This window comes from Pleurodeles waltl, chromosome 1_2 (genome assembly GCF_031143425.1).
Source record: "Pleurodeles waltl isolate 20211129_DDA chromosome 1_2, aPleWal1.hap1.20221129, whole genome shotgun sequence".
In the NCBI taxonomy this organism is placed as follows: Eukaryota; Metazoa; Chordata; class Amphibia; order Caudata; family Salamandridae; genus Pleurodeles; species Pleurodeles waltl.
This window is the reverse complement of record NC_090437.1, coordinates 977,247,107-977,261,670: the sequence shown is the minus strand read 5'-3', so window position 1 is coordinate 977,261,670 and position 14,564 is coordinate 977,247,107. Positions and strand designations below refer to the sequence as shown.

At 44.4% G+C, this 14,564-nt stretch overlaps 1 protein-coding gene across 1 annotated transcript in view; it reads right to left on the bottom strand.

The window, feature by feature from the left end:
• The window catches only part of USP46 (ubiquitin specific peptidase 46), a 160,143-nt gene that overhangs the window by 15,570 nt on the left and 130,009 nt on the right, over positions 1 to 14,564 (bottom strand). Inside the window, exon 7 of the mRNA XM_069201347.1 lies at positions 11,882 to 12,079. Within this exon, the coding sequence (XP_069057448.1) occupies positions 11,882 to 12,079 (198 nt within the window). The remainder of the gene's footprint in view (positions 1 to 11,881; positions 12,080 to 14,564) is intronic.

Here is a 14,564-nt window from a genome sequence, read left to right as displayed (position 1 = left end):
TACAAAAGATCAAAATTGAAACATTAACAAAACAACACCCAATAAACAGAATGGTTACACAGAACCATAAGATCCGAGTCGCTTTGCTAAAGACCAACTAGAATCGTCCAAGGATTATGTGGATGCCCAGAAACCTGAAGAGAGACATCAAGGTTTGCTTTGCTGGACAGGAGTGAATATAAGCTATTGTGGGAGGAGGGGCGCCTATTGTATTGCAGGGTACTGTTGTCTAGACGAAAACTTTGTTAAAAAGAATAGATTGCGGAAGATGGTCCGAAACCTGATCCACTAACATGGGTGCGTGAGGGGAAAATGCATTAAGTAATGAAACCTTAAAGTCAGATAAGACCAGAACTGCTGTTTGGGCTTACTTGAAACACTCGTCAGGCATAGAGAATCGAACTTTATGTCCTGTATATTATAGCTCATATACGTAAAAAACAGTGGCCCCTAATTAAAGAGTTAGATAAAAAGAATATGTTAGTATAAGAAGGTTTAATGACAAGGCACAATTTGACAAAATAAAAATAAAAAGGTTTTTTTCACGAATTAAAATTAAACATCCCAGTGAGAATAAGCATGCTGGGTGCTCACAAAACGTGACACTAATATTAGCATTGCATCAACTGAGTGTATGGTAGGGTAACAGTGATAGTACAGTTGGCAATGGAAATGCTTCGACAGATCCTAAGTGCACTGGCAGTCGCTGAACAATGCAATTTGTCCTTTCACAAGTATGCCTAACAGCATCTGACAATTTTCTGTCTTCCATTTCTGGAATAACTGCCCCTCCTTCGAAGGCACAAACTCGGGGTTGTCATGTATAGGTGTCAGTAGACAAGGGTGGGAGCGACCTGACAGGAAGGGGCAGTTTTGTCCCAATCTTTTTGTGGTATGATAATCTGACTATAAAAAGCATTTTAGCATCTATGGCTTGGTAACCGTAATAAATCCTAAAGGGCTGTCCCAAATATGGATGGTGCATGTGGATCCTGTATTTCAGTGTTTGTCCAACGCTCTCTCCTTGACTACTCTCTCACAATGCATAGATTAGCTGCCATTTTGCAACTGCAGTGTCTCAGTCACTTTGGTATCTGAAAACTGTGGTACTCTGGTTCCCAGGTCTCAGGAAATACACATTAAGCTTGCAGCTGCGGACTTTCTTCCCACCTCCTACTAGGCTCCTGGCTGCGGTTTCTTGCTCCTTCAGCTTCAAAATGGCAACCGCCTGTCTGAAGGTTTGCAGCTGCTTTTGAAAGCTGCTACACAGCCAGTTGGGTTCAAGTTTTAGTACCTCTTACTTTCCCTTTTTATCACGGCTGTTTCGTCCTTGATTCCTTTCTGGTTTCCCCAAGCATTTGTGTTATGTTTAATGACATTTTCTTTTCCTGTTCTTTTACTATTTAAATAATTGTTCCTTCGCTTGTTTCCTCTCTCCTTTCACTTGCTGACCCCGACTCCTTCTTGTTGAAGAATTCCACAATCGGATTCCAGACTCCAGGTTTTCTTCAATCCTTTGACATCTTCATATAACAAGTTTGTTTCTTTTTACACCTTGGGTGCTTCCTCCCGAGTAGGGGGCAGCTTCTCGATGGCACTTGCCTGCCACATATTCCAGCACATGGCGACATTGTCCAAGAGGGAGAAGCTCAGATTTATTCTTCTACTTGTGTCTGGATTCCTCAAACACCCTTAGTGGCAGCAATTATATCTCCGGATTCCTCATTGAGAGCATTGTGATTTATTTGTGCTCCACTGCTCCAAAACTAATGTTTTTAATATTACTATCAGATCATATTTTTATGCTGAGTGATTATATCACATACATGAATATAAACAGGGAGCATCCCTGTCTAGTCCCCGTGAAAAGGTGGAAGCACCAAAAGTGAATCTCATTAACCACCGCTATAGCCACTGGTGGCCAACAGCTTGTGCCACCCAGTTAATAAAGTACTTCCTGAGCCCAAATTTCTCTATTAATTTCATCATAGATGATCAATCTATACTATTGAAAGCTTTTGTCAGCAAATCTGATTTCAAAAGATGATGTTTTACTTTTCCCACATGGTAGACTAGCTTCCCAACACAAACACAAACTGGTCCTTAGATATGTGAGGAGGGGCAAAGGGTCAATTATCAGAACGTTCATGTGTATTTTCATATCCAGAGTTAACCATGTGATAGGTCAATAGGCAGGACAATCCAAATGATCTTTCCTCAACTTGGGGAAAACCATGATGTTGGCATCCTCCAAAGATCGTGTTGCCCTATCCTCCCAAAGAAAGAAATGAAACACCTCTGAAAGAACGGGGGTGGGGGCAGTTTACAGGAGAATGTCCCACAGAATTATCCGTTAAATCTGTCAGGACCTGCTCTTTGCCAGACTTTAAAAAAATGTTTAATAGCCATCTGAAGCTCCTATGTCTGTATTGAAACCCATAGTTCCGATATTCACGTAAATATTGGGGCACCTGAAAGGTTCTTTTGCTTGCCCTCCCCACTGTAGAGTAAAAATGAACAAGTAGGTTTTTACACTGCTTTCAAAGATCATTTTTCCACTGTCACTTTTCAGGCCCTACATTCTCTTCCTGTTTCTTTTAGCCTTACTCTTGCTAGGCAGAAAACTGTGTGCTTTGTTTCCTGTCTCATATAATACCATTCTCTTCATGACTAGTAGTGTCTTCTCGACTTTATTAAAGAGGAGCACTTGTAATTGTCTACTCATTCCAGCAACCACGCTGAGCCAGAGCATCTGTGCTTCTCCTTTGCATCTTTCAACTGTGCTTAGAGTCACAAATGCACTAAAACTTGTTCCTGTTTGGCAGCTGCTGCCTCCAATTACAGCCCTGAAAGCATCCCACAGTATTGTATATTGTGCAGTTATTTGTTATATATTCAGCTGTGGCTCTGAAACACCTGCCCTAAGAGTTCTATCCAGAAAGACATTTTTGCCTAGCTTCTCTCTGTTGTCAAACTGCTCAATTTGAGCCACAGTGGGGAGTGGTAAGATATTAATACTGTGCCTATTGCCAACTTCCTCTTATTATTTTGCTGTAAAGAATAATCACATCTGCCTTATGTGGTGCTCTTGGACTAGACTGATTTCCCTCTCTCCTGGACACTTTGCTACCAATAAGTCCAACAAAGCCATTTCTTTGAGTTGCGTTTAAGTTCCACTGACAACTCCCTAGTAAACCCTATAATAATGGATGATCTGGCAAACCCTACCTCCATTACTGTGTTAAAATCTCAGAGTAGAATTAGGGCCTCTTCAATGAGTCCAGGCATCTTTTGTTGAACCATACTGAAAAACTGGTCTTGTTCTTAATTGAAAGCATTGAAGGTGACAATAATTAACACCCCTCTTTCCTTTTACCATAGCATACGTCCTTTTCTAGCTGCCACCGTTTCCAGGGAGACAAAATCGAGGGATCTTGACATAAGTACTACTACCCGACTGATCTGCTTGTGCCCACTTGTGCTACCGAAGTGAACCGTTTGTATTCAAGCTGATCGTCTTGGCAGAAATCTTCTGCACAAACCCTTAGCTTCACCTACCTGCACAGCTATTTCATTCATGTCTTGCTGAAAGGCTGGTAAGTGTCTCATTGAGGTTTTCTCGGACCCCCACTCCCAATTTCTGTCTCTAGTTTTCCTTTGACTACTTCCACAAATCTTAGAGACTGGCCTTAAGGTCATCTTTACTTAAGCTTGGGTCTTCACTTCAAGATGCTATCTCAATACTTCTTGGGGAGACTAGTGAATTGGTTCCTGCTTCCGACATTACTGTAGGTAGCCAAAAGAAGTTGCCACCTTTTCGGTCAACTTTATACCACATACATCTTCGTAGACTTATTGGTAGTTGTAGAACTAGTCAACACATCTATGAACTACTACCAACCATTAACACCATTCCACATGTCCAGTGGTAGCTACTGTTAAGCAACTTAAATTCAATAGTGCGAAACAACTTTAGAGTAAATCTCTTGCTTCCAATTTCCCAGCCTATGCTTTAAGTCTAGGTAGCAATTGTAGAATCAGAAATAATTACGCCATGGCATCACCAGTTGTACTGCATATTCTCATTAGGACATCATTATCACCTCACCTTCTTTCAGTGGGAGGACAGTAGTAAAGAACCACATGTGCGAGGTACACGTCAAGAAGAGTTTGCTTTCTGTGATAGATGTAAAGTGTGTATGCCCACTACATAAACATTGTTTATCAAGCACAGTTTCTACCTAGTGATTTAACATTAATAGCAGTTGTGGCCCCATAGCTCTACCTTCAACAAATTTGCTCTTCTGCCTTCATCTGCCCCACATCTGTCGTGAACACCGTATCACCCCCTCCCCACCCCACTCCCTTTCAACTCGTATGTAGCAGAGGGGCAGGTATTGAGTCAGCCACATGTTCCCAGGGAGGAAAAGCAGATGGAAAAAAGGAAGAGAAAGAGAAGCATTCACTTACATTAACATATTTTCCAAAATACTTCTCATCGCAGTGCATAAATGGAGAAGGCCAGTTGCCTCTTAATATTATTATTTTTTAAAATCTTTTGCACTTCGTTGGGCCTAGTCTGATGGGGTCCTCTCTGTAGGTCTACCAAGAGCCGCAGGAGTTTATTTGTATTCGTCCAGCCACATTTAAAAAACATTTGAACTGGGTTTGACAATCATGGAAGGGGCAATCATGGAAGGGATAAAAATCTTACGATGCCTACATGTCTGACGAAAGTAAAACCTACCGGCAACAGTATAAATTTTGGGTGGTATCCTTACCGTCTCAGACAATAACAGACCTTCACACAAAGGATGCAAATCAAGTATTTAGGTGAATACACTGAATCAGGAAAATGTTGAATATATCTTCTACAATCCAAGCTTTTTTATAATTTACAACCATTTTAATTTAATATATAAACGGGAATCAAATGGAATAAATTATATTCTCTATCGTCTGTCAACAATAGATACAGAATGACAAAAGATGTTGAGCTATTGCCGTGGATAACTAGTGTAGTTTAATAGGTGTAATAGCTGTTAAAATTCAAATAATCAAGGTATTATATAAGGGTTACATAAAATTAAATGTAAATCTAATCTCCAGTAAATAGTAATCCAGACAGAAAATGCTAATTTGCATAAACCAATCAATAGCTATGAGACTTAATAAGGAATACTTACGTCAAAGATTTTGGAATACATGTGAAAGTTAAGACCAAAGAAATTCCACACGCTGACAATCTTCAAGAAGATGGTTTAGCTTGAAGAATTATGAACCAAATAAAAAATACTAAGAAATGAGGCAAGGAACAATGACCACCCAATGAAGTTGATACTGCCTACATCGTGGAAAATGCAGAAAAGAACACTAGCTACTCAGTGCTAGAACATATTATGCATACGGCACCCTGCATGTTAATGTACTGAATGTCTAAACTGTATGTACAGCATTTGCATGCAGCACAAGAGTTTTAATTATCAATCCTTCCTTATGAATCACTTTAATGTATCCTTTGATGTGCATGAATTTTCATATTTACGGAAAAAGTCACTAAATAAACGGTTTATATTTCACCAACATCAGTAAAAAAAGGCTGCCTTAAAAAGTAATAATACAAACTTAAATAATTTTACACATGGTCACATTCTTCTATATCAAGGTAGAAGGGCACACATGGATTATTAAATGAGCCAAACGAACGAGTTACTTACCTTCGGTAACAACTTTTCTGGTGGATACATTAGCTACCTGTGGATTCCTCACCTAATGAATACTCCCATGGCGCCAGCATTCGACGGAAATCTTCTTCCTAGCTTCTGCACGTCGACGAGGACGTCACATTTGCCCACGCGACGCCGTCTGACGTCATATAGGCAATAAGAAGTCCTCGCTGACGTGCCGACGTCAGTACCAACATTTTTTACGTGCCTGAGAACAATAATCTAATGTGATGAAAGAAAATAGCAACATCTCATAACATTGTAAACCACACATCATTGCAAGAAGATGGCTATAAATTTAATATATACATTTTTCTTTAAAATAAATAAATATGTACAGTAAATATATATATAAATATATACACATATAAACATATACATATGCCCATATATACATAATCTATTGTAGCCCTCAGGACCAAAAGGAGCACACTCAAGAATTACTTGGTGAGACCAGAGAGGCAACGGGGAGGCGGGTGGGACCGTGAGGAATCCACAGGTAGCTAATGTATCCACCAGAAAAGTCGCTACCGAAGGTAAGTAACTCGTTCTTCTGATGGATACAACTACCTGTGGATTCCTCACCTAATGAATAGAGTCCCAAAGCAGTACCGCTCTCGGTGGTGGGTGCCTATATGGTCAAACCAAGAAATCCTGCAGCACTGACCGTGCAAAATGGCCGTCCCTTCTGACCTCTGAGTCCAAGCAGTAATGCCTTGCAAAAGTGTGAAGGGACGACCAAGTTGCGGCCTTGCAGATGTCAACCACAGGAACACATCTAACCAAGGCCGAAGTGGCCGACTTAGCCCTGGTGGAATGAGCTCTAATACCATCAGGAGGATCCTTCTTTGCTAAAGAGTAACACATTTTAATGCAAAGAACAACCCACCTGGAGAGTGTTCTCTTGTGGACTGCCTTTCCTCTCCTCTTGCCCACGTATCCAATGAAAAGCTGATCCTCCAGCCTGAAATCCTTCGTTCTGTCTATGTAGAAGCTTAACGCCCTCTTTGGGTCCAAGCGATGTAGTCCCTCTTCTTCCTTTGAAGGATGAGGCGGAGGATAGAACGTGGACAGAGTAATTGTCTGGGCCAAATGAAAGGGTGAAACAACCTTCAGAAGGAAAGCAGCCTTGGTCCTCAACACTACCTTATCCCCGTAAAAAGTTGTATAAGGGGGTTTCACTGACAAAGCCTGCAACTCACTCACTCTCCTTGCAGATGTTATAGCAACCAGGAAGACTGTCTTAAGAACTAACAATCTTAAGGGGCAAGAATGCATAGGTTCAAAAGGAGACCCATAAGGAAAGTTAAGACCAAGGACAAATCCCATTGAGGCATAACGAAAGGATTTGGAGGATATTTATTCATAAGGTCCTTTAAGAATCTAAGTACTATAGGAGATTTAAATAACGAAGGTTGGTCTGGAAGACAAATGAAGGCTGACAAGGCAGACAAGTAACCTTTAATAGTAGCCACTGCACAACCCCTCTGTGCTAAAGACAAAGCAAATGATAAAACATCTGACAAATGAGCACGTAAGGGATCAATCTGTCTCTCTCCACACCATACCACAAATTTAGACCACCTATTAGCGTAGATAGATTTAGTGGAGTGTCGCCTGGCCGCTAAGATAACATCCACTACATCAGGCGGGAGAGAGAAGGAACTCAGGTTGCCCCGCTCAATCTCCAGGCATGTAGGTGCAGACTCTGGAGGTTGGGGTGTAAAACCTGCCCCTGCGACTGCGAGAGGAGGTCTGCCCTGAGAGGGAGACGGAGCGGAGGGCACAGTGAGAGTTGGAGAAGGTCGGAGTACCACACCCTCCTTGGCCAATCCGGAGCTATTAAGATTACTTGGGCCCGGTCTTGGCAAATTTTCCTCAACACTCGAGGAATCAAGGGTATGGGGGGAAACGCGTAAAGCAACTGGTCGCACCAGGTTCTCTGAAATGCGTCCCCCAAAGCTCCCTGCACCAGATACTGGAGGCTGCAGAATAACGGACAGTGCGAGTTCTCCCGGGTGGCAAACAGATCTATCCGAGGAAACCCCCACAACTGGAAGATTAGACGGACTTGATCTGGATGGAGACGCCACTCGTGGTCGGCCGAGAAATGGCGACTGAGACTGTCCGCACGTACATTCAAGACTCCGGCCAGATGATTTGCTACCAAGCAAATCTGATGGTCCATTGCCCAGGACCATAGTCGAAGAGCTTCTCTGCAGAGAAGGTACGACCCCAGTCCTCCCTGTTTGTTTATATACCACATCGCGGTAGTATTGTCCGTCAGGACCTGAACCGACTGACCGCGAAGGGATGGGAGGAAGGCCTTGAGAGCCAGACGTACAGCCCGTAACTCTAACAGATTGATATGAAACATCTGTTCCTCTGGAGACCAAAGCCCTTTGATCTCCAGGTCCCCCAGATGAGCTCCCCACCCTAGACTGGAAGCATCCGTTATGACCGTGGTCACTGGTGGTGACTGCGCGAACGGCTTTCCTCGTGAAAGATTGTTGCCCGCAATCCACCACTTCAAGTCCGTAGCAGCATCTCTGGAGATTTTGACAGAACCTTTGAGATCTCCTTTGTGTTGAGACCACTACCTTCGGAGGCACCACTGAAGAGCCCTCATGTGCCAGCGAGCATGCGTGACCAACAGTATGCAGGAGGCAAACAGACCGAGCAGACGAAGGACCTTGAGGACTGGAATGACCGCTCCACTTCGAAACATTGGAACCAACTCCTGAATATCTTGAATCCGCTGTGGCGGAGGAAAGGCTCGATCCAATGTTGTATCCAGTACTGCCCCTATGAACAGGAGGCGTTGAGAGGGCTCTAGGTGAGATTTGGGCACGTTCACCGAAAAGCCCAGGTCGAACAACAACTGAGTCGTCGACTGCAGATGATGCAGCGCAAGCTCCGGAGTCTGGGCTTTTATCAACCAGTCGTCCAAGTAAGGGAATACTGCTATCCCCTTCCTTCTGAGCTCTGCCGCAACCACCGACATCACCTTCGTGAAGACTCGAGGTGCTGAAGTAAGACCAAACGGGAGGACCGCAAACTGATAGTGCTGCGACCCCACCACAAACCGGAGATACTTCCTGTGCGACTTGAGAATCGGGATATGAAAATAAGCATCCTGCAAGTCGACCAACACCATCCTGTCTCCCTTGTTCAACGCCAAAAGCACCTGAGCTAGGGTCAGCATCTTGAACTTTTCCTGTTTGAGGAACCAATTCAAAATCCTCAGGTCCAGGATTGGTCTCAACCGACCATCCTTTTTGGGAATCAGGAAGTACCTGGAATAACAACCTTGACCCTTCTCCTGCTCTGGAACCAACTCCACCGCGCCCTTTGAAAGGAGGACTTGAACCTCCTGTTCTAACAACAGGAGGTGTTCTTCTGAACAATAATATGGGCGGGCGGGATGGGGGGAGGAAACTCCCGAAAGGGAAGGGTGTAGCCTTTTCCCACAATGCTGGTAACCCAGGTGTCTGATGTGATGACCCCCCACTTGTGAAGAAAATGCAGTAACCGTCCCCCTACAGGAGAGGAGTGAGTGGGAATTGGTGGAAGCCTAAGGCTGCTTCCCCTGCTGCACCCCTCCAGAGGACGAGGAAGAGGCAGAGTGCTGCTGAGAGGCTCCTCTGGTACGGACCCTACCCCTCCCTCTAAATGATCTAAAGGTGAGAGAGGAGGTAGGTTGTTGGAATCTCCCCCGAAAGGAAGAGGAGGATGAGCCACGACCAAATCCTCAAAACCTCGTAAAAAACATGGAGGAGGCAGAAGAAGCGGCTTGCAGTCCTAACGACTTGGCCGTGGCCCTACTCTCTTTAAACCTCTCCAAGGCCGAATCTGCTTTGGCACCAAAAAGTTTGTCCCAATCAAACGGGAGGTCCAACAGGGTCGACTGAACATCCAAAGAGAAACCTTAGTTGCGAAGCCAAGCCTGTCTCCTCGTAACCACCGCCGTGCCCATCGCTCTAGCCACCGAGTCAGTTGTATCCAACCCAGATTGGATAACCTGGGTTGCAGCAGCCTGAGCATCAGACACGAGATTCAAGAGTCCTTGAGGAAGCTCTGTATGCAATGATGTTATCTCGTCCATAAGAGCATAGATGTACCGCCCCAAGATACACGTAGCGTTGGTGGACTTTAACGCCATGCTACAGGACGAAAACACTTTCTTCGACTGTGAGTCCAACTTTTTGGAGTCTCTGTCCCCTGCCACTGTTGGAAAAGATCCAGGCGCAGATCTAGCAGAACAGGAAGCCTGGAGCACCAAGCTCTCCGGCGTAGGGTGTCTGGAAAGAAAGCCAGGGTCAGATGGTGCAGCCCGATACCTCCTGGCCACAGACCTATTAACAGCCGAGGAAGATACTGGCTTCTTCCAGACCTCCAATACCGGTTCAAGCAGAGCCTCGTTAAATGGCAAAAGAGGCTCTGCCGATGTAGAGGCCGGATGTAAGACCTCAGTTAGTAAATTCTGTTTCGCCTCAGCCACCGGCAAAGGCAGTTCGAGGAAGTTAGCCGCCTTCCTTATTACAGCATGAAAAGTGGCTGCCTCCTCAGTATACTCCCCTGGAGATGACAAGTCCCACTCAGGGGAAGTATCAAGGCCACTAGCTGCATCCAGTCCATGAAGACCCTCGCTAGAATCTTCAATTTCCCCTTCCTCCAGGACTCGTTGATATTCCTGTTCCTCCAAGAGGCGGAGAGCACGTCTCCTCGAATGTAACCTCTCCTCAATACGCGGCGTCGACATGGCGTCTGCAGAAGTCGAGGAACGACGCCGATCACCGGATCCGTCCGACGCCATGTCAGGCGCCACGGGAAGCTTAGACGCCGAGCCAGGCGCCGGACGAAGAGAGGTGCATCTCGGAGTCTCAGATGGTCCTGCCGGGGTCACTGGCCGAAACCCCGAAGCCGATGGAGCCGAAACCTCCGGGGCCGAAACCTTTGGAGCCACCGGAGCAGACACCGGAGCAGACACCGGCGCCGAGCCCACATTCCCCAAGGGGAGAAAGGGCATGAAGGGTGCTGGCCGTATCGGCGCCGGAGCACCCAAGCTGAAAGCCAACGGGCCCGAAGGACCAGTCGGAGCACTGCCTGGAGCCATCTGCTGGAATATGGTAAACATCGCATTTAAAAATGCAGTATTATCGGCTCCAGGAGCCGGGAAAGCCGGATACTGGGGTGCCTGGATCGAAGGCGACCCCGACGCCGGCCTCGACGTTTGCGACATCGGAGAGAACACCTGAGGCTGTGGCATCTCAATCACTGAAGACGTCTGCCCAGGCGAAGTCGGCGAAGCCGGAGAGGGCAACGGCGTCTATGGATGAGGAGTGACTGTGGGACTGACCTCCCAAGCCGATGGCGACCTCGATCGAGACCTCTCCTTGCTCGAATGGCGCCGTGAGTCCCGACGGCGCCGGGAGTCTCGATGACGTTGATGCGACTTCGGCGAGGAGGATTTCTTATGATGTTTCTTCTCCTTTCTTTTCGACTTCGCCATAAAGAGTTTGGCTTCTCTCTTCTTCAGGGCTTTCGGATTCATGTGTTGACATGAATCACACGTGGCCACGTCGTGATCTGAACTTAAGCACCACAAGCAGTCCGAATGTGGGTCAGTAACTGACATCTTGCCCCCACACTCCCGACAGGGCTTGAAACCAGACTTCCTCTGAGACATAGTAACCTCAGAGAAAAAGACACGCAGCAGAAAAAACACACTGTAACCGAAAGGCAACAGTAGCTCCCTCGAAGATAACCGTTTCGAATGGCACGGAAAAAAAGGGAACTGACTTCGGCACGTCGGCGAGGACTTCTTATTGCCTATAAGACGTCAGACGGCGTCGCGTGGGCAAATGTGACGTCCTCGTCGACGTGCAGAAGCTAGGAAGAAGATTTCCGTCGAATGCTGGCGCCATAGGAGTATTCATTAGGTGAGGAATCCACAGGTAGTTGTATCCATCAGAAACAACGTTTTTTAAAGTCCTTTCTTATTGGAACACAAAGATCTCACAAATGGCACACTGTATACAGCAGCCACATCTGAACATAGTTTTTAGGAACATGGTCACTGCTTATTAACTACTACTACAAAAATAAAAATGCAAAAGAATCTTAATGTGTACGTAGGGTTTATTGGACTATACCTGCCGCAGTGAACCACAACAGCCACCAGGTCATACATGCGATCCAAGTTCACAGCGTCACTGGATGTGTTGAAAAGACGCAGTTCCAATGGAAAGACCACACGATAAGAGAGCTTGGTGTACCGGTGCAGCTGCTCCATATACTTAAACCTCTTCAGGTGTAGCGCCAGTATCATTGGTAACTTTTTTACACGCATTCTGTGGAATCATTAAAACTCAGTTATTGTCTTCAATGTATTAAGAGGCATTCTGTACATTATAAACTGTACCTTCAAGTGTAATATTTTTTTTTGTCCAAGTTTCTGGTCCTCGTCATTACAAGGCATGCAGTAATTCGCACCCTTACCAATTCTACTTTATATTTCTCTTAAATCTCAATTGGTACTTTCTGTTAAACTCGAAGGAAAGCATTGCAGTGACCTTAGCCTTGCTTCTCCCAATATGTCTCGCCTTCTCATGTTCGGTCTTCGAGCTTTTTTCCTAGACTACTTTAGTCTTACTACTGCCTAGGTGTGGATTATGTTTGAATTTCAAGGATTCATTCACAAAAAAAAATGGGAGCAGTTGTGCCTTACTCTAAACTTAATTGGGAATTTTCTGAATTAGGACATGCTTACTTACAGACCTCAGTCAAAGTAATGTTCGGTGAAAAAGCAGGTTTCATTCCTGAACATTCACGAGTAAGTTGGATTACTATGACTATTCCTCATATAAAAGGTTTTTAAATTAGGTTCTAAGTTTGATGTAGTTTTATATGAAAATACATGAAGTGTTTTAATATCACAAATATTGATGACAAAAAAATAATTTAGGTCACTCTCTTCAAGTCCCCTTTCTTTTGGTGCTCTTAATTTAGATTTACGAGGCTCAGTGTCTGTAGTAGATAGTGTGACCAGCTCCACAATTCCCCATTCATCGTAGAGGTATGCAACATGGTATAAACTCCTCTCCTGATTGTATCATTAGCAGTGGACTGCACATTTATATATTTTTTGTAGGGTTGTAGTTAGTTTGAACATATAAAACCATGCACAGATAATTAGTAAAAATGTATTTATACAAACATCAATGGTTATTTCATAGGGCTAAGACGGATACATGTGACAAACTTGTGGAGCAATCATTATGATGAAAGTGGGAAGGAAGCAATCATAATTTTTACCAAATTCGATGGCACTTTCCTTAAGAGATATGCCTGCATAGCTTTAACTTTGCACTTTTGTGCTGGCTTTTATGGCTGAGTTCCACAGGACAGGATCTTCAAGGAATAAAGTTATAAACTATGTTTGTATGTGGTGAGCAAAATATGTTTTGAATTTTTGGGGGGCGAACACAATTGCACACCTCATTTTAACGCATTTGTAAACTGTTAATGCCCCTTGATCAGTCTATGCCCAGGTAGACAGTTCCAAAAAAATATATTGCCTGAATCTAAAAAGCAAGTCTCTCGTGAATGAATGCCAACCATAGGAACACAAGAGCAGTCTCAGTGGGTGGCATGGAGATGGGTGTTTTAGCATTTACATCTGACATCCAGAAAATTCGGAGGTAGATGATAGTGCTAGAGACCAAAGGACCGAAAGTCCTGAGGAACCAGGAGTCCGTATTAAGAGCACCCTATCAGGAAAACTGATAACATTTTGGATTTGGGTCCTGTAGACCCCGGTGGGAAAATAAGGCAGACGACTAAAAAATAGTATCTCTGTGAGAGTCCTAGAGTGGAGCATTGGCATAAAATGAGTGCACTCACAATCGGGATCCTAGGAGTAAAGATATAAATATAAGACTTCTATTGCTAACTGATGGTGACAGATTCCTCACAGTCGGTACACGGTCCGGACAAATGTGCAGTTCTTGGAACCAGAATGTATGATTCAAAAGATATTTTATGGCACCTTAAAGTGACGGCCTCCATTTCAGCGGGAACAAGACTGTATGTATTGTGTCTCATCCAATAAGGATAGGTAAGAGACCATTGTTTGTCAATCTGCAAAGTAATTCCTGGGATCTTGGTATTGTTTATAAGTGAAAGCCAAAAGGATGGATCAGACCACACAAGACACAGAGTACCATTAAAACGAATTGGCGAAGGGATGCAATTTTAATGGGCACCACACGGTATGGAGCTAAAGAATATACAATCCCTGCCTGGCTGGATAACAACACTAATTCAAAACACATACTGTTCAGCAAGATATTAGGAGTGTCAAAAGGGGCCAAAAGATGGAGTATTACCACCAAGTTCCCATCCCCCACTATGCAGAGGTCGTCTAGTAGTAGTACAGATTTACATATCCATAGTTTTATATAAGGGAACTTATGTAGCACAAAACCAGTCTACATAGAAACAGTGCGCTGTACACGACGGGTCTTTAGGAGAGGAAGACAGAAGAGGGAAATGAGAGACTACACTGGACAAGGAGGTAGTATTACTAGTTTGAGGCACCATTCAAAGGCATAAACGTGATTGGACATGAGGATCTTTAGTTCCTTACTGACGAGCAGGAGTGAGGAAGCTACCACAGCTTGATAGGTGTGGAGTTTCAGATTGTGGGAGAATTTAGAAAAAAAAGACCTGACATCTTGTTTTCTCCATAACTCATTTCAATACTAACAAGGTGACCAAGCCAGGCAGACACGGGGCTAAACGATTTGGTGATCCAATGAATGTTTTAAGCGATTC